The sequence below is a fragment of the Scyliorhinus torazame genome, chromosome 6 (assembly GCF_047496885.1).
Source record: "Scyliorhinus torazame isolate Kashiwa2021f chromosome 6, sScyTor2.1, whole genome shotgun sequence".
Classification (NCBI taxonomy): Eukaryota; Metazoa; Chordata; class Chondrichthyes; order Carcharhiniformes; family Scyliorhinidae; genus Scyliorhinus; species Scyliorhinus torazame.
The window spans coordinates 196,187,721-196,215,472 of record NC_092712.1 but is presented as its reverse complement, the minus strand read 5'-3'; the positions used below and the strand labels follow the sequence as shown (position 1 = coordinate 196,215,472).

At 50.5% G+C, this 27,752-nt stretch overlaps 1 protein-coding gene across 1 annotated transcript in view; it reads right to left on the bottom strand.

The window, feature by feature from the left end:
- Positions 1–27,752, bottom strand: part of gpnmb (glycoprotein (transmembrane) nmb) — a 116,291-nt gene that overhangs the window by 16,153 nt on the left and 72,386 nt on the right. Inside the window, exons 7-8 of the mRNA XM_072509239.1 lie at positions 10,693–10,821; positions 1,677–1,779 (exon numbers count right to left, since the gene is read on the bottom strand). Of these exons, the coding sequence (XP_072365340.1) occupies positions 1,677–1,779; positions 10,693–10,821 (232 nt within the window). The remainder of the gene's footprint in view (positions 1–1,676; positions 1,780–10,692; positions 10,822–27,752) is intronic.

The following is a 27,752-nucleotide window of genomic DNA, read 5'->3' as shown; positions in this document are numbered from 1 at the left end:
TTTATGGGTCCCAATCCCATGCAGCATTGGCATTGCTGTCTTCAAATGCAGCTTCCCTAATTGGGCTGATGATGAGCTCAGTGCCCAGTTAGTGGCTCCAATCCCTCATAATCTGCAAGCTCCACGGGGAAGTGGATCATCCGTATCCGCAAGACCCGTGTGGGATATAACAATTTCTTTACTTCCTCACCCCAATCTCCCCACTTGAGAGAAGCCACCTAGCAGAGACAGAAACAGGAAACTCCCGACCAGCCTGTTAATGAATCTAATCCCATAAATTCCTTGATGTTAAGGGCAAGCAAGGTAGATGTGCTCACTAACCTCTATTGGCCCCCAGTCAAGCAACTACTTGATCTTGAAATTTTTATCCCCATTTTCAAATCCTTCCATAGCCTTGTCTCTATAATCTCCAGGCCCACAACCCTCTGAAATATAGCATTCCACTATTTTAGATCTTTTGTGCATCCCTAATTATAATTGTTACACAGTTGGTGGCTGAGCATTCAGTTGTCTCGGCACCAAGCTCTGGAATTTTCTCCCTACACCTCTCCAGCTCTTAATCTCACTTTTCCCCTTTAAGATACTACTTAAAACCTACCTCTTTGATCATGCATTTGGTCATCTGACCTTTTATTACCTTATGTGGACTGATGTCATATGTTTTATGATGTTCTTATGAATTGCACTGGGAGGTTTCATTATGTTAAAGGCGCTATATAAATATAAATTAGTCTTGCCTTTAATCTTTAATGTTGGCCTTCCCAAACACACACTCAGCTCTAACCACATTATGGAGATGAATCTAGGTCCATGTATTGGTGTATTAGTTTGACTGAATATATCTTCTTCCCGGTTTGGAATGCTTGGGGGTAATTTTAACCCCTATAACAGGTGGGTTAGGGGTCAGGTGAGATGCAAACATTTTTTAAAAGCTGCTTACTTCTGGGTTTAACAGAGATGGGTCAGGGGGTGGGCAACCAACCACTCCCAGGAGACGGGTTGTCCATTTAAATATAAGTATTATGTATTACATCGGGTCTCCTCTCCCAGAGATCAGAATTCCCCCACCGACCTGGGATTGAGGTTTGGACCTCACTAGCAGCTGCAAGCACCCTTCCTGTTCCTATGTCCAGCTCCAACATGCCCCTCACCATCTGGGAGCCAAGGCTTCCAGGTGGGGATTTCTTTTTTAAAAAGGACACTTTGTGTGGAGTTAAAATTCCCTATAATGAACTTCTGGGTTTCCTGTCTGAACCTCCACCCCTCTGCTGAGTAGACTTGGCCCTGTCAATATAGAAGCCTTTGTCTTGAAGCTAATCATGGTCACACAAAGGTCTATCTTTTGAAAGGAAAGCAGCCAAGCAATTTAGAAGCAACTTTCTACTGAGTTAGTGTTCTTGGAACTTAGAATTGAGTTGAGGAGGAATTCTTTCACTCGGAGGGTTGAGAATCTTTGGAATTCTGTACCCCAGAGGGCTTCCAACGTTCAATCATTGAGCATATTCAAGAGGAAATCAATAGATCTTTGGGCACGAAGGGGATAAAGGGTTTTGGGACCAGGTCGGAAAGCGAAATTGCAGTAGAGAATCAGTCCTGATCTCATTGAATGGTAGTACAGCCTCCATGAGCCAGATGGCCTTCTCCTGCCCCTATTTCTTATAAAGCAAGCAACTTACCTTCCCTGGCATGTGACAACAAAATTCACCATGGAGTTCGGTTGAGGATCTGTGGATATCTGAATACTGGTCATCTCTACAATGCTGACTCCAACAATTCCATCTACAAAGAAGAACAATTCAAATTTCATGTTTGCACTAATATTAACACTTTGGAGACACGTGTATCCTTGAGTTATTATGCATTCTTTATTAATTTGCAGATTCAGCGGTAGCATAATGCCTTTCATTGATACATTGCAGATAAAAACTGAGACTGTGCAGTCAGTTTCTTAGAACAGTGTCTAACCAGGCAGGAAGGTTCAAGTCATTTAAGGTCAAAGGCAAGACCCGGGAGACGGGGGCACACATAGTGTAAACCACTGGGGCCTGTCCCTATCAGGCAGCATCGCCCCCTCACTCAAGTAGCCAGCTGCCTCTCTCAATGTGTTTGCAGACTGGTGCGCGGTGGGCGTACCATTCCAGGACAAAGTTATGGCATATAAAGATTTAAAGGAGTGAGAGCCCAAGTCCGCAAGGCCAGAGTGCATTTTGGGTGAGCTAGTCCACCCATGGCCACATTGTCACCCACATGTGTAGGTACCGGCTTACTAAAGGACATCAGGCATCAGGTTACCCAAATGGGCAGGGAAAGTAGGTGTGGCAGTTGTGGCAACAGTGAGGCCTGGAGCAGAAGAAGGGTTAGACAGGGCCAAGAGGAAGCGCATCTTGCCGCTTTCGCAACCATCCCGAACTCCAGCTCAATGAGAACATTTCCAAACCTCTCAGACCCACGGGGAAGTGAGCAAGTGTCGATTGTGAAAGATGGGGTGGCAGACGGGTGTCTCAGCGCCCATGGCCTGTCATGGCCACTCCCTGGATCGTGTGTTCCCGTTCCGGGGGCAACCCTAGGCCCTGCCTGTCTGCTCCACCAACCACTCATAACTCTCACTGACTGCAGAGGCATCTGACCGCATGGCTGAAGGCTATTGCTAATAGGGAATTGGCAATCATAGTTAAGTGAGCACATCCCAGCTCCCAAGTGGATTCCCAAGTGAGAGTTATTACCCAGCATTGCAATCAGACCAGATGCCTGGACACTTGTGCTGCTGGCAGGCCAGACGGCCCAATGCCGGAGAAGGTGGTGGCAGCAACGTCGACAGAAGCTTGAGGCGGCGGACCATGTGCAGGGTCCCACCCTACACCCTGAGCACCCGGCCACCCATCAGGCCAGGGAGGGACCCAGAGGGGGAGGCGACGATGGCCCAAGGTGTACAAGTGTCGCTGGTATTTCAAACAGATGACGGACAGTATGTGCCACAAGAGGCTCCGCCTCAACAAGGAGACGGAGGTGGCACCACATGGAAGAGGAGGATATCCACTCCCGGTGGCTATCAAGGACACAGCAGCACTGAACTTTTACACGGCTCAATCAGGGACCTGTGCGGCATCTCACAAGCCACATCCCACAAGTGTATCCATGAGGTCACGGATGCCCTGTTTGCCCAGCAGTAAACTATATAAACTTTGTAAGAAGTCTTACAACACCAGGTTAAAGTCCAACAGGTTTGTTTCAAATCACTAGCTTTCGGAACACTGCTCCTTCCTCCGGGCATCTTTCAGCGTCTGTAGATGTGGAGCGTAACAGACATCTACAGGTGCTGAAAGATGCCCTCGTACAAACGGGATATGGTGCTCGACTCATCGATCGATAGTTCCAACATGCCACAGCAAAAAACCGCACCGACCTCCTCAGAAAACAAACACGGGACACAACCGACAGAGTACCCTTCATCGTCCAGTACTTCCCTGAAGCGGAGAAACAACGACATCTTCTTCGCAGCCTTCAACACGTCATCGATGAAGACAAACATCTTGCCAAGGTCATTCCCACACCTCCACTACTTGCCTTCAAACAACTGCGCAACTTCAAACAAACAATTGTTTGCAGCAAACTACCCAGCCTTCAGAACAGCGACCACGACACCACACAACCCTGCCATGGCAATCTCTGCAAGACGTGCCAGATCATCAACATGGGTACCACCATTACACGTGAGAACACCACCCACCAGATATGCGGTACACACTCGTGCGACTTGGCCAACGTTGTCTACCTCATACGCTGCAGGAAAGGATGTCCCGAAGCGTGAAACATTGGCGAGACCATGCAGACGCTGCGACAACGGATGAATGGACATCGCGCGACAATCGCCAGTCAGGAATGTTCCCTTCTCGGCGTGGAAGAGATTAGAGAGGGCGTCCTGTAGGGGGACTAGCCTGCAGGCTATGGTGACAGCCCCATTGCCGTTCTCACCGAGGAACTACACCACAAGCCCGGTGGTGGTAGCTACACTGAAGATTTGGGGACAGTGGAGATGGCATAGGGGAAAGACTGGAGCTTTGGGGGGGTCCCCGATAAGAAACAACCATAGGTTTGCCCCGGGGGGAATGGATGGGGGATATGGAATGTGGCAAAGAGCAGGAATAACGCAACTGAAAGATCTATTTGTGGATGGGAAGTTCGCGAGTCTGGGAGCGCTGACCGAGAAATATGGGTTGCCCCAAGGGAATGCATTCAGGTATATGCAACTGAGGGCTTTTGCGAGGCAACAGGTGAGGGAATTTCCGCAGCTCCCGACACAAGAGGTACAGGACAGAGTGATCTCAAAGACATGGGTGGGGGATGGTAAGGTGTCAGATATATATAGGGAAATGAGGGACGAAGGGGAGACTATGGTAGATGAACTAAAAGGGAAATGGGAAGAAGAGCTGGAGGAGGAGATCGAGGAGGGGCTGTGGGCGGATGCCCTAAGTAGGGTAAACTCGTCGTCCTCGTGTGCCAGGCTAGGCCTGATTCAGTTTAAGGTATTACATAGGGCGCATATGACTGGAGCGCGGCTCAGTAAATTTTTTGGGGTGGAGGATAGGTGTGCGAGGTGCTCGAGAAGCCCAGCGAATCATACCCATATGTTTTGGTCATGCCCGGCACTACGGGGGTTTTGGATGGGGGTGACAAAGGTGCTTTCAAAAGTAGTGGGGGTCCGGGTCGAACCAAGCTGGGGGTTGGCTATATTTGGGGTTGCACAAGAGCCGGGAGTGCAGGAGGCGAGAGAGGCCGATGTTTTGGCCTTTGCGTCCCTAGTAGCCCGGTGCAGGATATTGCTAATGTGGAAAGAAGCCAAGCCCCCGGGGGTGGAGACCTGGATAAATGACATGGCGGGGTTTATAAAGCTAGAGCGGATTAAGTTCGTCCTAAGGGGGTCGGCTCAAGGGTTCACCAGGCGGTGGCAACCGTTCGTCGAATACCTTGCGGATAGATAGATGGAAGGGGAAAAAGAAGGCAGCAGCAGCAGCCCAGGATTGGGGGGGGGGGGGGGGGGGGGGAGGGGGGGGGGGGTGGGGGGGTGGGCGGGGGGGGTGTAACTTGTGACAAGGCAGTTGCCAATTAGGGCTAGTTTTCATTTTTGATATTTAATATTTATTCATTTTTTGTTTTTTGTTTATATAAAATAGGTCATTGTTATTTGTGCTGTTATAATATTGTGTAAAGGATGCACAATGTACTGTGTTGGTTGACCAAAAATTTTCAATAAAATATTTATTAAAAAAAAAGAAAAAAAAAAAAGGAATGTTCTCTTCTAGTCAGGAACACTTCAGCAGTCGAGGACATTCAGCCTCTGATCTTCGGGTAAGTGTTCTCCAAGGCAGCCTTCAGGATGCGCGACAATGCAGAATCGCCGAGCAGAAACTTATAGCCAAGTTCCGCACACATGAGTGCGGCCTCAACCGGGACCTGGGATTCTTGTTGCATTACATTCACCCCCCACCATCTGGCCTGGGCTTGCGAAATCCTATCAACTGTCCTGGCTTGAGACAATTCACACCTCTTTAACCTGGGGTTACCCCTCTCTCTAGCTCTGTAAAGACTTAATTACTTGCAAATGCTCGCATTCAAAGCATTGTCTTGCATCTTTGACTTTGTCTGTATAAATGTTTCTGGAACATACCTCTTCATTCACCTGAGGAAGGAGCAGTGCTCCAAAAGCTAGTGATTTGAAACAAACCTGTTGGACTTTAACCTGGTAAGACTTCTTACTATGCTCACCCCAGTCCAACGCCAGCATCTCCACATCATATATAAACTTGACATGGACCGGGCTCAACAGGATGCCTGGGCAGCAGGAGTCTCCACCATCGCTGGAATGCCCCAGGTCCAGAGGGTAACAGTTGGCATGCATGTCGCCTTGCGCTCACTGGGCCGTCTGGGAGTGCCCTACATCAACAGGAAGGGGTTTATTCACTCCCTGAACGTCCAGCCGCTGTGTGACCACATGAAGATCATACATGCGTGTGCCCAGGGAGTGTGCACGACAGCTACACCCTGGGGCAGTTGGACATCCCCGGCCTCTTCGGGGACCACGCCAGGCTGGCCAGTTGGCTCTTGGGGGATAAGGGGTACACGCTTAGGACCTGGCTAATGATGGTAGTACGGAGGCAGGTGAGCGATGCGGAGACCCGATACAATGAGGCCCATGCAGCCACACGGGCTGTCATTGAGCCCGTGACTCCTCAAAATGTGGATCTGATGCCTCGACCGCTCTGGTGGTGCCCTGCAGTACAGCCCCTGGAGGATCGCCCTCTTTGTGGTGGTCGGCTGTGCACTCCCCAACCTGGCACAGCAGTGGGGCGATGTGCTGGAGATGGAGGAGGAGGAACATGTGGCCACCTCCGAGGAGGGGGACGAGGAGGCACCGGACCAGGAAGTGGTGGAGGACAAGTCGGGGGAGGACTCACAGAACCAGCCATAGTCTGACTCCTGCTTGTCCGCTGAGTGCTCGCTCACACCCATCCACCTGCACATGGTGTGTCTGGGGGTGTGGGGGAGTTGGGGTGGAGAGGCATCCAGGGTCTTCATGCTTGGGGAGCTGCAGCAGGGGATTGGTGCTTGCCCCGCATTGTGGAAGAAAGTGGCAGAAGCGTCATTTTTCTTGAGTGCAATGTTTTTTAATGCTATACATACGTCCCCAACTGCCCAATCCCTCTATGGTTCCAACCCACCCCTACCAACCTCTTCCTCCCACTCTCATCGCACCTTCCCCATCCCTCCCTTATTCCCAACCCTCCCCCCAGTGCCTCTCAGTGATCCTCAACCAGCTGTGCTCTACCGCTGGACCTAGATATGCCCTAGAGGGGCTGGTTTAGCACAGTGGGCTAAACAGCTGGCTTGTAATGCAGAATAAGACCAGCAGCGTGGGTTGAATTCCCGTACCGGCTTCACCGAACAGGCGCTGAAATGTGGCAACTAGGGGCTTTTCATAGTAACTTCACTGAAGCCTTCTTGTGACAATAAGTGATTATTATTATTATTATTATTAGAATGCACATCAGAGGTGGAGACAGCCTGCTGCCTACCACGTCCCTGGCGGGCATCCTCTGGGGCCTTGGGGCTGGAGGGCCCCGGGGAGCTGGTGGCCACCATTACCACTCCATAGGGGGCTCTGGGTTGCCACCCAGCATCGTCTCCTCCCGGATGGTGCCCATAGGGCCCTGGTGTTCAGCTCGGGATGGAAAGGCAGCTTGATCGAGCCCCAGCTGTTCCTGCTTCCTCTGGCTGCTCCCCATATCTGCAACACAGTGACAATGCCCTCAGCAATGCCACTCAAGTGACTGGGACATGCTCCGCAGCGCCTCGGCTATGCTCACCTGAGACTAGGACATGCTTTGCAGCGCTTCAGCAATGCCAATTTGAGACTGGGACATGTTCTGCAGCGCCTCATCAAGGTTCACGTGGCACTGGGACGAATTCCCCAGCGACCGGGTCGTGCTGTCGAGGCACTCAGCCAAGGCCCTCACCAACTGAGCCATGCCTTGTACACCTCCACTTATGCTGCCAACGTCGTGCACCAGACTCTCCACTGCGTTTGCCACTCTAACAGTGTTGGCCTTGGTGCCACGCTTTGACGGCGTTATCTCCTGCGCCTGTAACCTCTATTACGCCTCCAATTGGCTATGGACCTGTTGGAGTGTCACCGACATCCCTCTCTGAATATCACAGCCACACATTAGCGTCTGCATCAGCCCCAGGTAAACCTGGTCCAGAGGCTCAGCGTCTGACTGGGACCCAGCTGGGTCCTGGGATCCAGCAAACCTCCGACTGCGGTCTCATCAGGGGGTTCCTGCCTCCACCTGATGTGCATCGGCAGCTGTGTGGTGCTTCCCAGAATGTGCCCCAGAAGCCTGTCCACTGCTGTCGCCCACCGAGGTGTGTGTCTCTGCGCTGGTGGAGGGCGGGGATGTCAGCTGTGCCGCAAATTGAGTAGTCTCCTCAGAGCTCCCCTCTGAGACGTTCTCCTGAGAGGTGGGGGTGGGGTGGGGTGGGGGAGACCACTTCAGATGTGCCGGCACCGTCAGATGAGGATCCTGCGGGCGAATGCACATGGGGTCAGTGGGAGGGATGGGTCATTCTGCATGGCACAATCAACTCACGTGTGACAGGTCCTCCGGGTGGGGTCCATTAGGAACTTCACCTCTGCACCATACTCCAACCTCTACGTTGGTGATAGACATGTCCTCACGGCCTCCAGGGCCCGTTCCTTTTAGGTGGTGAGGACTCTGGTGTCCGGCACCCCGCCGCCCATCAGGGCCCTCTCCCGCCCGTTTGTGGGCTAATGTCTCCTGCGGGGATGCAGAGGGTCCATCACGGGGTTGGAGGAGGGGGGGTGGAGGAGATGGTGAGTATGGGGGAGTGGGGAATTTGGGGGAGGGATGGGGAGTATGGGGGGAAGGGAGTATGGGAGGGTGGGGCTAAGGGGAGTTTGGGGGGATGGGGAGTATGGGAGGAAAGGGGAGTATGGGGGAATGGGGAGTATGGGGGCAATGTGGAGTATGGGAGGGCGCCAGCAAGGGCAGCATTAATGAACAAGGGTGGGCCGTGGAACAAAGCGGTGCTGGGTGGGGGCAGTGCCAGGCACATGCTCGGGAGGGAGTCAGGGGTGATGGGCGGGGCTGGTGCCAGGGGGCTACCAACCCACCTGTGTGGCCCGGTGGAGGTTGTTGATCTTCTTACGGCACTGGGTGAGCCCCACCGTTTCAGGACCCCCCCCCACCCGCAACACCCCAAACTTCATGACGCCCCTTCATATCCCTCATTTCACTCCCCACCATTCATATTCCCCCGTCAACTCTCCTTTCATGGGTATGGCCTGCCTCAGGCTCTGCCCCTTGGCAATGCCAGCCTGGCACCCAGGCACTGCCAACCTGGAATCCAGACACTGTCCATGAGACCCAGGCACTCTGACAGGGCCAGGTTGGCACTACCAGGGTAAGTGCCAAAGCAGTGCTCTGCCTGTCCCCGACCACCTGAAGGGTTCCAATGACCACTGAGACCCCTGGATTGGCCATCACACCGGTCTCCGCTTGTGGCGAGCAGTACTAATCAGCACCCGGGTGAGGCCTTGGCGGTGCTGCCGGTGACTCCTGGGAGACAGGAGACTTTGGCCTCAAACAGGCTGCGCATATTTAGATGAGCTGAATGGCCCATTTAAATATTAGTCCCCAACAGATCGCGCCGGGTGCCGCAGGTCGGGTGACTCGCGTGTGGTTTGGCATCCAGCGCAAAGCCCATTTTGGGCCTCTCCCGCGATACTCCTGGTGCAACCGGATCGGCGCCGGGCACAACAGGGTGGAAAAATCACATCCAATGTTCCAAATCCATATGATTCTTCTTTAGAGCTAAAGAGAGAGAAAAATCTGTTTTATTAGTTAACTCTGCTGCTTGGCCCTTTGAAATTTCAATTTTTATTCATTTAAAAAAAAATAATCAATTTATTGCCTTGACATTGTTGTTTATGTTTTCTTCATATCTTAACAACTTTTAAAAATTCATATTGAATGTTTTGCCAAACCAGATCTCAGGCAGCAGTTGCTGGGTTTCTTGCTGAAGGGGAATGGGAGACTTACAATAGACAGGTTGCTTTTTGGAAGGCTGGCAAAAGGGGTTAATATTATCTGGTGGCATCTGTGCAGAGAGAAACGGAGGTCAGGGACCTTGTCAGAATTAGTGCAGATTGTGGAGCTGCAGCATTAACTCTGTTTGTCTCTCTACAGGTGCTGCTTTGGCCTGCTGATTATTTCGAGCATTTTCTGTTTATATTTTAGATTTCCAGCACCTACAGTGCTTTGCTCTCCTATTGTATGTTCCATGCTGGGAATTGGTTTTGCACACTGGGCTAAATCGCTGGCTTTGAAAGACGACCAAGGCAGGCCAGCAACACGGTTCAATTCCCGTACCAGCTTTCCCGAACAGGCGCCTGAATGTGGAGACTAGGGGCTTTTCACAGTAACTTAATTGAAGCCTACTTGTGACAATAAACAATTTTCATTTAATTTCATTTCATTTGTAAGTGTGGTTAGTTTAAATTTAAAATGAGAAAATATTTGTGCAAAGCATTAACAAAGCCCACTTGGACAGATAAAAATACAAGCACATTAGTGCAGGTGATTTGATTGGAAGGTTTTACCATTTTTAAACTTGGAAATGAACCAGGAGTCATGTACCAATAGAATGCGTCACTATTAGTACAGGATGTTCCTATTTGTACATGGGATTGTTGTTTGCAGTGTTTATGGTTTAAGGATTTGAACATCGTTGCCTGGATATTGCATAGGGCCAGGTTTAAAGCAGTGGAGCTGGTTGTATAATATGAACAACCACATTATGCAGAATTCTCCGGAAAAAGCCTTGGTTATAAAGTGTATCATACTGAAACCTGATCCTACGATGGGCTGATAAATAGAAGCATAGAGGAAACAATTCAACCCCGTTGTGACTATGGTTCCCAATTCTGGCATCCGATGGGATGGGATAAGGGATCCAGAAACAGAAGAAGCACCAGGACCCATGATTTCTCTCCCTTGTTCCGGTTATAGGTTCTTGTAGTATTGGAGATTTTATTAATCTCCTTGCTCATTCAAGTTCATCCAGGTTCTCAAATAGGGCATTTGAAGCAACACATTTTAAAATAATACTACATACCTACAACTGTGATGTTTGTTTCAAAGTAGCCATATCTGTAGAGGTTACAGGATAACCCAGAAACATCTCTCTTCTCCAGCTGCAGTGGACTGGTTATGCCAGTGGTATTAGCAGTTGTTGTTGAGGAACCTGGGGAGAAATGAAAATAATGACATTAAATGCCACTTATAGAGGGGAAGCATGTTTTTAAAAACATTGTAGATGCTGGCTCCAGAGAGATCTTTGGGGGAATTGTCACTCTTCTGCCTGTAGGAATAGTGCAGTGGAAGAGTATAAAACGGAGGTGGTGGAACTTTACCACCATGTCCTCAGAGCCCTTGCACTAAGTAGTGAACACACTCATCTGCATCTTGCAGAAATATCATTATTCCTTCCCTTCAGGGCCCCATGTATGTCATAGGACTCAATGCCATTTTTACTGCCTACTGGGCGAAGAGCCCAATGTGGTGACTCTGCTCAATAAAAGGTAGCAGAAGAGGCAAGTGTTGGCCCCGGAGAGCAGAAATGCTCCTCTCTCTCTGCAAGATTAATGTGAGCCACTGCCATCCTGGGATCCGCCCACCACTCTAACTGTACATGGTTTAATATCTCACCCAAAAGATAATACCTCCAACAGTGTACCACTCCCTCAGTAATGCACTTGAGTATCAGCCTTTTGTATGGAGGAGGTCCAGAGTGAGACTTGAACCCACAAGCTATGACTCAGAGGTGAGAATGCTATCAATTGAACCGTGGCTGACACTTAAAATCTACCCCCTCATTTTACAAGTGAATGTCAAGCTGCATCGTTCCTAACACAAGCACTTGTATATTGTATATCAATGTCTAACAGGCCAGAAACTTTAAATTGCTCTCCATACACCATCCTAACTTGGAAATATATTGCAACAAAAACAGAAAATGCTTGAAACACTCAGCAGGTCTGGAAGCCTCTGTGGAGAGAGTTCTCTCTCCGCCAATGTTGCCAGACCTGCTGAGTTTTTCATGCGTTTTCTGTTTTTGTTTCAGATTTCAGCATCTGCAGTATTTTGCTTTTATTATATTCTGTTGCCTGGATAAAATCCTGGATCGCCCTCCCTAACAAAATCTTTGGCAAGTCTACACAAAGATTGCAGTGGTGCAAAAAGGCAGCACACACTTTTTCAAGAACAATTAGGGATGGCAATAAATGCTGGGCTTGCTAGAAATACCCATATCCCATGAATGAATTAAAATAACTACTGCAATTAAGTACTGATGTAATTGATTGGATTACATTTCAAGTGTTGTATGTTGCAAAGACTTGTTATTGGAATACAGCTTATAAACCCCTCCTACACTCAGATCTTTTTGTAATTGGCCTCTAACACATCCGAATATAACCTTCAAAAACACAAGGCTGGATTTTACAGGGCACTGTGTTCTCTCCACCAACATCAACTAAATTGTCCATCGGAAACCCACGCACAAAAAAAGCCAGCTGCTCCGCAGCCATTTTTGCTCTGCTGGGCATGAATTGGCTCCAGGTGAGACTTCTGTCCCCATCTGAGGAGAAAGATTTACACAGTGAGCTTTGCGCATGAGCAGTGGGAGAGAGGCCACATCCGGAGTGAGGCCACAGGCAGAGTGAGCTTTAAGGATTAAACTTGGGAATTTGAAGCAGAGTGGGGATTCGGTGCAGAGCGGGAAGAGGTGCTGTTTGCTTTTTCTCCTTGCTTTGTAACTTTTAAATCTTCAGAGAGTGGACTTGCCCTGTTGCAGCTGAGGATACAAGGAAGAGAGCTGATTGGTAAGTAGTGGGCATGGTCGGTAAGTCTTTACAACTTTCATCTTTATAGTTGGAAAATAAGTTTTGTGGTTTATAATCTGTTAGGGCTCTAATTGGTAATAGTGACGACAAGCAAAGAAGGACCATAGAAAATTGGAGTTAATCTAACTAATTGGCAGGGAGCAGAGTTGGCATGAACTTGGGGAGGCGGAACTTCAGAACAGTAAGCATTAATAACTTACCTGTTGGGTATCGGGACTGAGAAAAAAAAAACGGAAAAGTGACTTCACTGTAAACCTGTGACCTGATTGGTTGGGAGTCTGTTCTAAATTTGAAAAACTAAAGTAATTAACAAAGTAATTAACCTAGAGTAACTAGGAGATTAGTGTATTTAGCATTTAATATTTATCGGAGAAATCTAGCGCAAGGCACCATACGGTAATTTTAACTTAAATTTAATAAGTAGTTATTTTAACGTAATTGATTAATTAATGATAATTTAATGAGTATTTATTTTGACGTAATTAATTAATTAGTGTTAGAAATGTCAGTCAGCGGGATGCAGCGCTCTAACTGTGAGATGTGGGAGGTCCGTGACACTTCCAGCGTTCCGGATGTCTACATCTGCAGGACGTGTACCCAATGACAGCTCCTCACAGACCGCGTGGTTCGGTTGGAGCAGCAGTTGGGTGCACATAAGAGCCAGCAAATGACAGAAAGCTTCAGAGACAAGAGTTATAGAGATGTGGTTACACCCACGATGCAGGCAAACAGATGGGTGACCGCTTGTCAGGGCAGGCTGTCAGTGCAGGATTCCCCGTGGCTGTCCCCCTCTCTAACTGGTATACCATTTTGGATACTGTTGGGGGGGATAGCCTATCAGGGGGAAAACAAAAGCAGTGGCCAGAGCAGTGGCACCACGGCGGGCTCAGTTTTTCAGCAGGGAGGGTCAAAGCGCAGAAGAGCAATAGTCACTTCTGTGGTTGTGAAAATGACTCCAGGATGCGATGTTGCCTCCCTGGTGCCAGGGTCCGGGATGTCACTGAACGGCTGCAGGGCATCCTGAAGAGAGAAGGTGATAAGGCAGAGGTCATTGACATAGGTAGAAAGAGGGATGAAGTCTTGCATCAAAACTTCAGGTAGTTAGGCAATAGACTAAAGAGCAGGACCAAGGGGTTATAATCTCTGGATTACTCCCAGTGCCATGTGCTAATGAGTACAGGAATAGGAGAATAGCACAGATGAATACGTGGCTTAAGAATTGGTGCAGGAGGAAAGGTTTTAGATTCCTGGACCATAGGGACTTTTTTTGGAGAAGATGGGACCTGTACATGCGGGACAGTCGACATCAAAACCAGAGCGGGACTAACATCCTTGCTGGCGGGTTTGCTAGTGCTGTTGGGAAGAGTTTAAACTAGTTTGGCGGGGGAGGGGATGCAGACTGGTAGCAGAATAGAGACACAGTATAACATAGAAAAGCAATCAGGTCAGAGGGAATACAGCGGGAGTAAGTTTCAAGTGAGGAAGACAAGGGTGGATGGCCTCTACTTTAATGCCAATAGTATTAACAGTAAAACGGATGGGTTAAGGGCGATGATTGACACGTGTAATTATGATATAATAGCTATCACAGAGACATGGTTGAGTGAAGGGCAGGATTGGCAGCTCAACATCCCAGGATATAGATTCTTCAGGCAAACAGAGGAGGGGGCTAAAGAGGAGGCATTGCATTAGTAGTTAAGGAGGTAGTTACTGACTTCCGGTTGCGGCTATGCCTAGGTAGGTCGCAGGTTCGGCAGCTCCCGCCGGGAACGGACTTTTGGGCTCTCTAGAGGGGCCCCAACGGCAATTGTTCGACGGCTTCCAGTGTGGGAAGGTGACAGCAAGGTCCCCCCGACATTATATGGATTGGACCATAATTTATCATAGAACTTACAGTGCAGAAGGAGGCCATTCGGCCCATCAAGTCTGCACCGGCTCTTGGAAAGAGCACCGTACCCAAGGTCAACACCTCCACCCTATCCCCATAACCTAGCAACCCCACCCAACATTAAGGGCAATTTTGGACACTAAGGGCAATTTATCATGGCCAATCCACCTAACCTGCACACCTTTGGACTGTGGGAGGAAACAGGAGCACCCGGAGGAAACCCACGCACACACGGGAAGGATGTGCAGACTCTGCACAGACAGTGACCCAAGCCGGAATCGAACCTGGGACCCTGGAGCTGTGAAGCAATTGTGCTATCCTCAATGCTACCGTGCTGACCAGGAGTGGAGCGGTGAAAAAAGTGATCTTGCAGCAGCGAAAAGTGGGAGGGAGAAAAAACAAGATGGCGGCGGGTGGAGACCAAGCAGCATGGGCGCAGTGGTCACAGGAGCAGCATGGGTTTCTTAAACGCTGCTTTGAGGAGCTGAAAACCGAAATGCTGGCGCCAATGAAGGCGGCGATTGAGAAGCTAGTGGAGACCCAGAAGGCCCAAGGGGCGGCGATCCGGGAGGTGTGGCAAAAAGGATCGGAGAACGAGGACGAGATCTTGGGCCTGGCGGTGAAGATGGAGGCGCACGAGGTGCTGCACAAGAGGTGGGCGGAAGGATTTGAGGACCTGGAGAATAGGTCGAGGAGGAAGAATCTCCAGATTCTGGGTCACCCGGAAGGAGTGGAGGGGCCCGATGCCGGTGCATATGTGAACACGATGCTCATCTCGCTGATGGGCGCGGGAGCCTTCCCGAGGCCCCTGGAGCTAGATGGGGCTCATCGGGTCCTGGCAAGGAGACCCAAGGCCAATGAGCCGCCAAGGGCTGTAGTGGTGAGGTTTCACCACATATGGACAGAGAGTGTGTCCTGAGATGGGCCAAGAAAGAGCGGAGCAGCAGGTGGGAGAATACGGAGATCCGAATCTACCAGGACTGGAGTGCAGAGGTGGCTAAGAGAGCTGGTTTCAACCGGGCTAAGGCGGTGCTCCATCGGAAGGGGGTGAAGTTCGGTATGCTGCAGCCAGCGCAATTGTGGGTCACGTTCCAGGATCGGCACCACTATTTCGAAACACCTGATGAGACATGGAGCTTTATACGGACTGAAAAGTTGGACTCAAATTGAGGGGGGATGTTTACTGTGTGTTTATTACGTTTAGGGAATGTTCCTTTGGTTGGGTACGGGATGGGGATGGGTGAAAGGAATTGATGGGGAGAGTGTGGGCGTTGGTGTTGGAGGGGCAGACCCCCACGAAGGAAGAGGGGGAGTGGAGGCCCGGGGATGGGGAATTGGGGTAAGGCCGCAAAAGGAGCCGCCAGAGGGGGTGGGGCCGGCTCAGGAAAGCGCCGGCTTTTTCCCGCGCTAGGGAAGGACGAGGGTGGGGGCCGGGGGGGGGATGGGCGGTGCTGGAGAGGAGCGCACACTGACTGCTAGGGAGGGGGAGGGGGGTTGCTGTTGCATTGGCCAAAGGGGAGCTGGAAGTAGGAGAGGTGGTCGGGGCGGGGGTCCGCCTTCTGGGGGACTGGAGGGTGCGGGAGGCGCGGGCATGTGGCTGGCCTAGAAAAGGAGATGGCTAGTCGGCGGGGGCGGGTGCGAGCAGCCCCCCAATCCGGCTGATAACTTGGAATGTGAGAGGCCTGAACGGGCTGGTCAAGAGGGCCCGGGTGTTGGCGCACTTAAAGGGACTGAAGGCAGACGTGGTTATGCTTCAGGAGACACATTTGAAGGTGGCAGATCAGGTTAGGCTGAGAAAGGGATGGGTAGGACAGGTATTCCATTCAGGGCTGGATGCGAAGAACAGAGGGGTTGCAATACTGGTGGGGAAGCGGGTGTCGTTTGGGGCAATGAATATTGTAGTGGATAATGGAGGTCGATATGTGATGGTGAGTGGTAAGTTGCAGGGGGCGCGGGTGGTACTGGTGAACGTATATGCCCCGAATTGGGATGATGCCGGATTTATGAAACGCATGCTGGGTCGGATTCCGGACCTGGAGGTAGGAAGCTTGATAATGGGGGGGGGGGATTTCAACACGGTGCTGAACCCAGCACTGGATCGTTCTAGGTCCAAGACCGGTAAGAGGCCGGCTGCGGCTAGGTGCTTAGGGGGTTTATGGACCAGATGGGGGAAGTGGATCCATGGAGGTTTGCTAGGCCCCTGGCCAGGGAATTTTCATTCTTTTCCCACGTCCATAGAGCCCACTCCCGGATAGATTTTTAAATTTTGAGTAGGGTGCTAATCCCGAAAGCGGAGGGAACGGAGTATTCGGCCATAGCCATCTCGGACCACGCCCCACACTGGGTGGAGCTGGAGTTAGGAGAGGAGAGGGACCAGCGCCCGCTGTGGCGTCTTGATGTGGGATTTTTGGCGGATGAGGAGGTGTGCGGGCGGGTGCGGGGGTGCAGTGAAAGATATTTGGAGGCCAATGACAACGGGCAGGTGCAGGTGGGGGTAGTCTGGGAGGCGCTGAAGGCGGTGGTCAGGGGAGAGTTCATCTCCATCAGGGCCCATAGGGAGAAGAGAGAGGGCAGGGAGAAGGAGAGGTTGGTGGGGGAGATCTTAAGGATGGACAGGAGATATGCAGAGGCCCCCGAGGAGGGACGACTCAGGGAGCGGCGGAACCTCCAGACGGAGTTCGACCTGTTGACCACAGGGAAAGCAGAGGCACAGTGGAGGAAAGCGCAGGGGGTGGCGTATGCGTATGGGGAGAAGGCGAGTCGGATGCTGGCACACCAGCTTCGTAAGAGGGGGCAGCGAGGGAGATAGGTGGAGTTAAGGATAGCGGGGGGAATACGGTGCGGAGGTATTTAGGGACTTCTATGGGGATCTGTACAGATCTGAGCCCCCAGCGGGGGAAGAGGGGATGCGACGATTTTTGAATCAGCTGAGGTTCCCGAGGTTGGAGGAGCAGGAGGTAGCTGGTTTAGGGGCGCCAATTGGGCTGGAGGAGCTGGTTAAAGGATTGGGGAGCATGCAGGTGGGGAAGGCCCGATGGGTTCCCGGTCAAGTTTTACAGGAAATACGTGGACCTGCTAGGCCCGTTCCTAGTGAGGACTTTCAATAAGGCAAGGGAGGGGGGGAACCTTGCCCCCAACAATGTCCGGCGCGCTGACCTCGCTGATTCTGAAGCGGGAGAAGGACCCACTGCAATGTGGGTCGTATAGACCGATCTCGCTCCTCAATGTGGATGCTAAGTTGCTGGCAAAAGTGCTGGCTACAAGAATTGAGGACTGTGTCCCTGGGGTGATTCATGAGGACCAGACGGGATTTGTAAAGGGCAGGCAGCTAAACACCAATGTGCGGAGGCTCCTCAATGTGATTATGATGCCCTCGGTGGAGGGAGAAGCAGAGGTAGTGGCAGCTATGGACGCGGAAAAGGCCTTCGACCGGGTGGAGTGGGAGTATCTTTGGGAAGTGCTGCGGAGGTTTGGGTTCGGGGAGGGGTTCATCAGCTGGGTCAGGTTGCTATATAGAGCCCCGGTGGCGAGTGTGGCTACGAATCGGCGGAGGTTGGAGTACTTTCGGCTGTACCGAGGGACGAGGCAGGGGTGCCCCCTGTCCCCCTTGTTGTTTGCATTGGCAATTGAGCCTCTGGCCATGGCACTAAGGAAGTCCAGGAAATGGAGGGGACTGGTCCGAGGGGGAGAGGAACATCAGGTGTCGCTATATGCGGACGACCTGTTGCTGTATGTGGCAGATCCAGTGGAGGGGATGGCGGAGGTCATGCGGATCCTAAGGGAGTTTGGGGACTTCTCTGGGTATAAGCTCAATGTAGGGAAAAGTGAGCTCTTCGTGGTGCATCCAGGAGACCAGGGAAAGGGGATAGACGACCTACCGTTGAAGAGGGCGGAAAGGAGCTTTCGGTACTTAGGGATCCAGGTGGCTGGGAGTTGGGGGGCTCTGCACAAGCTCAATTTGACGCGGTTGGTGGAGCAGATGGAGGAGGATTTCAAAAGATGGGATGTGCTGCCACTCTCACTAGCTGGCAGGGTGCAGTCGGTTAAAATGATGGTCCTCCCGAGGTTTCTCTTTCTGTTCCAATGCCTTCCCATTATGATTCCCAAGGCCTTTTTCAAATGGGTAGGTAGGAGCATCATGGGTTTTGTGTGGGCAAATAAGACCCCGAGGGTGAAGAGAGTGTTTCTGGAGCGTAGCAGGGACGGGGGGTGGGGGGGGGGGGGGGGCTGGCGCTGCCGAATCTGTGCGGCTATTATTGGGCTGCCAATGTGGCGATGATCCATAAGTGGGTAATGGAGGGAGAGGGGGTGGCATGGAAGAGGTTAGAGATGGCGTCCTGTGTGGGCACGAGCCTGAGGGCGCTGGCGACGGCACCGCTGCCGCTCTCGCCGACAAGGTACACCACGAGTCCGGTGGTGGCGGCGACGTTGAAGATCTGGGGGCAGTGGAGACGACACAGGGGCGAGGTGGGAGCCTCGGTTTGGTCCCCGATTTGGGAGAACCATCGGTTCGTCCCGGGAAGGATGATTGGGGGGTTTCGGAGCTGGCATCGGGCAGGGATTAGAAGAATGGGGCACCTGTTTATAGTTGGGACGTTTGCGAGCCTAGGGGCGCTGGAGGAGAAGTTTGGGTTACCCCCGGGAAATGCTTTCAGGTATATGCAAGTGAGGGCGTTTGTGAGGCGACAGGTGAGGGAATTCCCGCTGCTTCCGGCACGTGGGATTCAGGACAGGGTGATTTCGGGTGTATGGTTTGGAGAAGGCAGGGTTTTGGCGATCTACCAGGAGCTGAAAGAAGAGGAGGAGGCCTCGGTAGAGGAGTTAAAGGGCAGGTGGGAGGAGGAGCTTGGGGAGGAGATAGATAAGAGTCTGTGGGCTAATGCCCTGAGTAGGGTTAATTCTGCCTCCTCTTGCGCCAGGCTCAGCCTAATACAATTCAAGGTTACTCACAGAGCGCATATGACAGGGGCGAGGTTGAGTAGGTTCTTTGGGGTGGAGGACAGATGTGGGAGGTGCTCTGGAATCCCGGCGAATCATGTCCACATGTTCTGGTCGTGCCCTGCACTGGATGGGTGGGGGGGGAGGGGGGGTCTCTTTTGGAGGGGGAATTCGAGTGGGTGGGGGGGGGCTTCCCTATGGGTACCTTTGAATGTCATATGGGAGGGTTACTGTATGTGGGGGAAACTCAATGTATAAGTTTTGTATAATTTTCTTTCTTTTTGTTATGGGGGGTTGTTAAAAACTTTGTTGGAAAATTTGAATAAACATATTTTTAAATTTTTTTTAAAAAGGAGGCAGTTACTGCAGTAAGGAGAGATGATATCTTGGAGGGGCATCAAATTAAGCTTTGTGGGTAGAGCTTAGGAATAAAAAAGGAACAGTTACGTTGCTAGGTGTTTATTATAGACTCCCAGATAGCCAGCGGGAAATTGAGGAGCAAATATGCGCACAATTCACGGAGGGGTGCAAAAATAATAAGAGGATAATTGTATTAGGTGATTTCAACTTTCCCAAAATTAATTGGGATAGGTATCATATGAAGGGCTTAGATGGAGTAGATTTCTTAAAATGTATACAGGTGAACCTTTTAGCTCAATATGTAGTGGATCCAACAAGGGATGTTGCATTGCTGGACCTAATTCTGGGCAATGAAGCCTGACAGGTGGTTGATGTGTTGGTGGGGGAGCATTTTAGTGATAGCGACCACAACATGGTTCAATTTAAATTTGTTATGGACAAAGAAATAGACAATTTGCAGAAAAAAAAGGTTTTGGATTGGGGGAGTGTAGATTTTAACAAAATAAGGCAAGATCCGTCCAAGGTTGACTGGAAAGGGTTACTTGTGGGGAAACCTACAGCAGAGCAATGGGGGGGGCTTTCAAAGATGAAATGGGGAAAGTACCGGCCAATATGTTCCCTCTAGGGTAATAGGAAGGTGTAACAAACCAGAGAACCATGGATGACCAGAGACATTCAGGATACGATGAGAAGGAAAAGAGAGGCTTTTAACAATTTTAAGGGGACAAAGTCTGCAGAGGCATAAGTTGAATGCAGAAAGTGTGGGATGGAGCTTAAGAAATCAATTAGGAGAGCAAAGAGGGGATATGAGAAAGCTCTGGCTGGTAAAAGTCAGGAAAATCCCAAGATATTCTATAAGTATATCGATGGGAAGAGGATAACCAGGGAAACTGTAGGGCCCATTAAGGACCAAGGGGTAAATCTGTGGGTGGAGCCAGAGGACATTGATAGTGTGTTGAACAAATATTTCACATCTGTCTTCACCCAAAAGAATGAGGAGGTAGTTATGGAACCCGGAGAGAGAGATTGTGAGGTTCTTGAGCAAATTGTCCTGGGAGTGACAAGATATTGGAGGTATTGGCGGGCTTAAAAGTGGACAAATGAAGTGGTCCAAATGAATTGTGTCTTCGGCTGCTGTGGGAGGCGAGGGAGGAGATTGCTGGGGCTCTGACCAAATTTTTTTATTCCTCTCTGGCCACGGGGGAGGTGCCAGAGAGCTGGAGAACAGCTAATGTAGTCCCACTATTAAAGAAAGGTTGTAGAGACAAGCCAGGGAACTACAGACAAGTGAGCCTCATGTCAGTGGTTGGGAAACTACTGGATAAGGTTCTGATAGAGAGAATCTATCTCCAATTAGAGAGACAAGGTTTGATCAGGGATAGTCAGCATGGCTTTGTCAGAGGGAGGTCATGTCTAACAAATTTGATTGAATTTTTTGAGCATGTAACCAAGTGCATAGATGAGGGTAGTGTAGTTGATGTAGTTTACATGGATTTCTTCAAAGCCTTTGACAAGGTCCCACATGGGAGACTTTTTAAGAAGGCAAATGCACATGGGATTCAGGGTGATTTGAAAAGGTGGATTCATAATTGGCTTAGCGGTAGGAGACAGATGGTGATGATAGACGGCTGGTTTAGTGTCTGGAAGCCAATGACCAGTGGCGTATCACAGGCATCTGTGCTGGGCCCCCCATTGTTTATCATTTATAGAAATGACATAGATGACTATGTTTGGGGTAGGATCAGTAAGTTTGCAGATGACACATAGACAAGCCGGATGGTTAACAGTGAGGTTAGGTGTCTTGGGTAATAAGAAGACATCGACGGGATGGTCAAATGGGTGGATAAGTGGCAGATGGAATTTAATCCTGAAAAATATGGGGTGATATACTTTGGAAGGAATAATTTAACAAGGAAATATATTGAAAGGTCTGACACTATGAAGTTCCGAAGAACAAAGGGACCTTGGCATGTTTGTCCATAAATCTCTGAAGGCAGAAGGGCAGGTTAATCAGGGCATAGATTACAAAAGCATGGAGGTCATGATGGAGATGTATAGAACTTTGGTGAGGTCACAGTTGGGGTACTGTGTGCAATTCTGGTTGCCACATTATAGGAAGGATGTAATTGCACTGGAGGGAATGCAGGGAAGATTTACCAGAATGTTGCCTGGGATGGAACATTTAAAAATAAAGAAAATGGTGGGTGCGGGGTCGGTTTGGGAGCGGATGGAGGTTGCTTCGTGCAGGGGCACTAGCTTAGCAGCCCTGGTCACGGCGCCTCTGCTGCTTCCGCCGGCACGGTACTCCACCAGCCCGATAGTGGTGGCGGCTCTTCGGATCTGGGGCCAGTGGAGGAGGCATGTAGGGGAGGTAAGAGCATTGGTGTGGACCCCAATCTGCGGCAACCACCGATTTGCCCCGGGGAACATGGATGGGGGGTATCGACTGTGGAGGAGGGCGGGGATTGTGAGGATGGGGGATATGTTCCTGGAAGGGAGCTTTCCGAGTATGGAGGAGAAGTTTGGGCTGGTGAGGAGGAACAAATTTAGATACTTACAGGTGCGTTATTTTGTACGCAGCCTGGTACCGTCCTTCCCACGTCTCCCGCCGAAGACAAGGCAGGACAGGGTAGTTTCAGGGGAGAGGTGGGAGAGGGTAGAGTCTCAGACGTCAACAAGGAACTAGTGGGAGCTGAGGATATGCAGACCGAGGACCTGAAGCTTAAGTGGGAAGAGGAGCTCGGGGGAGATGGAGGACGGTATCTGGGCAGAAGCCCTGAGCAGAGTAAATACACGACCGCAACATACGCCAGGCTCAGCCTGATCCAGTTTAAGGCCGTGCACTGGGCCCACATGACGGTGGCCCTGATGAGCAAATTCTTCGGGCTGGAGGACAAGTGTGCTAGGTGCAACGGAGGGCCGGCTAACCATGTACACATGTTCTGGTCTTGCCCTAAACTCAGGGGGTATTGTCAGGGATTCGCAGATGTCATGTCCTGGGTATTGAAAACTGGGGTGGTAATGAGCCCTGAGGTGGCAATCTTTGGGATTTCGGAGGACTCGGGAGTCCAGGAAGAGAGGGAGGCCGACATTCTGGCCTTTGCTTCCTTGGTAGCCCGGCGATGAATACTGTTAGCATGGAGGGACTCAAAGCCCCCGAGGGCTGAGGTTTAACTGGCTATTGGACATGACGAGCTTTCTTGGCCTAGCGAAAGTCAAGTTCGCCTTGAGAGGTTCGGTACTAGCGTTCGCCCGAAGGTGGCAGCCATTTATTGACTTCTTCGCAGAGGAGTAAGTGTCAGCAGGGGGGGGGGGGGGGGCGCTAGGTAAAGTAGAGTAGAGTAGGGGGTTATTGAGGCAGGTCCTTGCGTGAACAGAGCTGTGGTTTGCACTATGTTTAATTTGTGTCTTGACTTCTTTTTTTGGTACTGTAGTATGTCACTTTTTCTATATGCCTAAAATACCTCAATAAAATTGTTTGTTAAAAAAAAATAATAATGAAAGGTTGGATAGGCTTTGGTTTTTTCCTCTGGAGCAGAGAAGACTGAGGGGTGACCTGATTGATATAACAAGATTATGAGGGGCATGGACAAAATGGATAGGGATCAGCTGATCCCCTTTGTTAAAAGGTCAGTTACGAGAGGACACAAGTTCAAGCGGTGGGAAGTTTAGGGGGGATTTGAGGAAAACCCCTTTTTTATCCAGAGAGTGGTGATGGTCTGGAATGCATTGCCTGGGAGGGTGGTAGAGGCAGGATGCTTCACATCCTTTAAAAGGTACCTGTATGAGTACTTGGCACGTCATAACATTCAAGACTATGGGCCAAGTGCTGGCAAGTGGGATTATATAGGCAGGTCAGAGCCTTTCATGCTTCGGTGCAGACTTGATGGGCTGAAGGGCCTCCTCTGCACTGTAGCATTCTGTGATTCTCGAGAGTTGCCACCCAATTGGATTGGCCAGCAACTCTGCAGTTCCAGCAGGTTCAAGTACTGGTCACTGTTGGGACTTTAGCCAGAACCTGAAGAAGAGCTGGTTATGGAAGCTGGAGTAAAGGTAAGTCCAGCTATCAATGGGGCCTGGCTGGCAGTTCCCAGCAAGAGGGATGAGAGAAGTGGTGCTCCGGGCTTGAAAGATCATATGGGGAAGTGTTAAAGGAGGGTCTGACCTTGTGGGAGGTTTACATCCAATAGGCATAGGAGCACAAAGTAGATCTCCATACCCAACCAACCACCCCGCCGCGCCCCATCTCTTGCTCGACATAAGATCGCCTAGTTAAACCTGCTCACCACTGGCCTCTCACTGAAGTAGGTAAAATGTAGAATAGCAGTGGGGCAGGATGAGGTGCTTGAGTTGCCATTAATCGGTCATTTAAGGGCCACAACAGGCCCATGGGCAAGCAGGCCACCCAATGTCTCCACCATTAAAATAGGAGACAGATCAGGGTTGGGTGGGAAGGTAGCGGGCAAGCCACATGACTGTATTTTACAAGACCATTGTTTCAAACACGTCAGCGAAGTGCCATAAAATCCTGCCCACGTAGCTAATTTACTAAAACTGCACTATTGGTAGAATGCATATTCTGAATTAGGGCTTTGCCATTTTCTATTCATAAATATTAATAGACAATCACACAAGGTGAATCATAGAATTTACAGTGCCGAAGGAGGCCATTCGGCCCATCGAGTCTGCACCGGCTCTTGGAAAGAGCACCCTACTTAAGCCCACACCTCAATCCTATCCCCTTAACCCAGTAACCCCACCTCGCCTTTTTGGACACTAAGGGAAATTTATCATGGCCAATCCACCTAACCTGCTTGTCTTTGGACTGTGGGAGGAAACCGGAGCACCCGGAGGAAACCCACGCAGACACATGGAGAACTTGCAGAGTCTGCACAGACAGTGACCCAAGCCCGGAATCGAACCTGGGACTCTGGAGCTGTGAAGCAACTATGCTAACCAGTGTGCTACCGTGGTGAATGCATGTCCATGTGCTCCTGTCGAATGACGTTCTGTGTTAGGAGCATGGTTTCATTAACTCAGCTGATGTTTCTCCTGAGCAGTTCTCTGGTCTGAAGGCTAACATTAACAATTTCAGATATTAGCTATGTCCCCATTTTCAAAAAGCGCCGTGTGTTAGGAATTCATAATGGGCCTTTAACATCTGAGAGGAGAGGAGGTGAATTGACCTTTTACCTGCAGCCAAGTCTTTGTGAACTTCCAAAAATATCTCTTTTTATTTCAGATTTCCAGAATTTCAAATTCTTCTATTTCCTCTGTTTTCTGGCCTGTTTCTTTTGGAAGCTTTTCTGTATCTTTTCCGAACCTGTTCACCACCTTATTTACCTACTCTCACGTTTTGTTCAGCTCTTTTCCACTGTCTGGTTGCATTTTTATTACCTTAGCCATCATTTTTAGCCTTTCAAACATCTGTTTGTTAGTCCTTTAATCCAGAGTTGGTCTGTAGACCAAGTACAACCATGAGCTTTTTAGAGGTAGGGACAGATGGATAAGAGTAGATGGGTTTTTACGGAGGGACAGTGGAATAGATGGGAGAATGAATAACATCTGGGTGGGTTTCTCCGTCGGCTGACTCTGAAATTGGGAAAGGAGATTGGGTGGTGAATTAGTTTTGAAAGGGCAGCATGGGAGCACAGCAGTTAGCACAGTTACTTCACAGCTCCAGGGTCCCGGGTTCGATTCCCGGCTTGGGTCACTGTCTGTGCGGACTCTGCAAGTTCTCCACGTGTCTGCGTGGGTTTCCTCCGGGTGCTCCGGTTTCCTCCCACAGTCCAAAGATGTGCGGGTTAGGTGGATTGGCCATGCTAAATTGCCATTAGTGCCCAGAAAATGTTAACTGGGTTACTGGGATAGGGTGGAGGTGTAGGGGTTCTCTTTCCAAGGGCTGGTGCAGCATTGATGGGCCAAATGGCCTCCTTCAGCACTGTAAATACTATGATTCTATGATTGAAGCCGAAATCGTGGCTGACGCCGGGGTTCACGCCAAATCGCAATTCTCCGGTGCCTCGACAGCGGTGTCAATGTGTTCCACTCTGCACATACAGTAATATCATGAGCAGGCCTGACCCTGTATTCTCTGGAGCCTCTGCAATTCTCTGCCTCCACTGGGGGGAATTTCCAATGGCGAGGTTCACTTGTGTTTTTAAAAATCGGGAAATGCGTCGTGGCTGCTGCGGGGGAGAGAGGAGGTATGGAAAGTGTCCAACATCGCCATAGTGTGATGATAATTGTGCCGCTGGCCAGGGGCTTCTGCCAGGGCTGGGGGGTTGTAGCGGGTGGGGGTTGGCAAGGAGGTGGACTGTGGGGTCAGGGTGGACGGGAATGGAACACCATTGCTGCAGCCTGCAAGGCAGCCATGCAGCTACACCTGCCGCTGATTGCCCACTGTGAACAGTGCCACAGGTCGTAAGGGTGTCCTCCTAGCCCACCCCCCTAGATGCCCTCTTGTCCCAGCCAACCCATCACCGGGATGGGTGCGCTCCAGCGCAATCAGTGCCACCTTGTTGGCTGGGATGTGTTTGTGTGGAGCAGCACCATTGGGAGATTGGGGCATTGTTGGACACTTGTGAAACATTAAAAAGCCTCCACCACAACTAGTATGACGCGCTTGTCATTTTCTTGCTTAATGGAGGCCGACCTCCATTAACCCTTGGCCAATTTCTCCAGGCAGCACCCGCTTTCTCCCCGTTGCACTCACCCACCCTCTGGCCGTGGACATTTCACCAGTGCAGGGGCCATCCCCTGGGTGTTCAGATGTTGGGTGCTGCGTGTTCAGGCACAGTGTCCAGGCATCACGGTTTGATTGGGATGCTCGGCAATGACTCCCACATGCTAAATGGCCCGCCACCCATGGGAATCCTCTTGGGATGTGTGAAATGCTCACTTAACTACGATTGCCAATTCAGCAATAGCCTTCAACCGCATGGCCAGAGGCCTCGGCAGTCAGTGGGGCAGACGGACAGGGACGAGGGTTGCCACCGGAGCGGGTACACACAATCCAAGGGTTGACATGGTGGAGCCGCGTGCGTTTTCCCCCCCCAGCAGGCCATCCCCACCCATTCCCCCCCCCCCCCCCCCCCCCCCCCAACGCCGACCCACCCCTCCCATGGCGCAGCACCCCAGTGTCTCCAGGCTCTTTGGCTTTGAGCGAAGATGGCTACTCACCTCCTAGGCTCCCCACCCGTTTCTCAAAAGGAGCACTAATCGGTGCCAACATGACCACTTGCTGGGGAGGCCGCTGAATCACAGGAGGCCATTGGATTCGGGGTGGCTCCCGTTAATTGTATGGTAATTGGGATTAAGTAGTGATTATTGGCTACTTGCCACACTATGGCAAGATCCTGATTTCACCTAAGAGGCAGGCCGGTTGCATCCCAAACTGTTTGCCGCTGTTCTTGTTTTTGGCCTCTCCCGCTATTCACTGACCTCGTCACGCTCTCGCGTGAGCGCAACGAGGCCAGTGAATTGCTCCCAATACATTTAGTTCCCTTGCCCAAATCATTAATGTATAATGTGAACAGTTGGGGTCTTGCCACAGATCCCTGCGGTATCCCATTAGTCACTGCCTGCCAATCAGGAAAAGACCCATTTATCACAACCTTTTGCTTCCTGTCTGCTAATTAACTTTCTATCCATCTCAAGACTCTACCCGTAATCCCATGTGCTTTAACTTTACATAGTAATCTGTTATGTGAGACTTTGTCGAAAGCCTTCTGAAAGCCTAAGTAAACCTCATCCGCCAGTTCTCCCTGCCCACCTCTACTACATCTTCAAAGAATTCTCGTAGATTTGTCAAACATAATTTCCCTTTCGTAAGTCCATGCTGACTTTCTCTGATTATGCCTCTGCTTTCCAAGTGCCTTCTTATGAAATCCTTGCTATGGGCTTGAGCAACTTCTCTACTAATGACGTTAGGCTCGCTGGTCTATTGTTCCATGTTTTCTCTCTACCTTCCTTTTTGAATAGCGGGGTTATATTAGCTACCCTCCAATCTGTAGGAACCATTCCAGAGTCCAAAGAGTATTGGAAAATGACTACCATTGGATCTACTATTTCTAGGGCCACTTG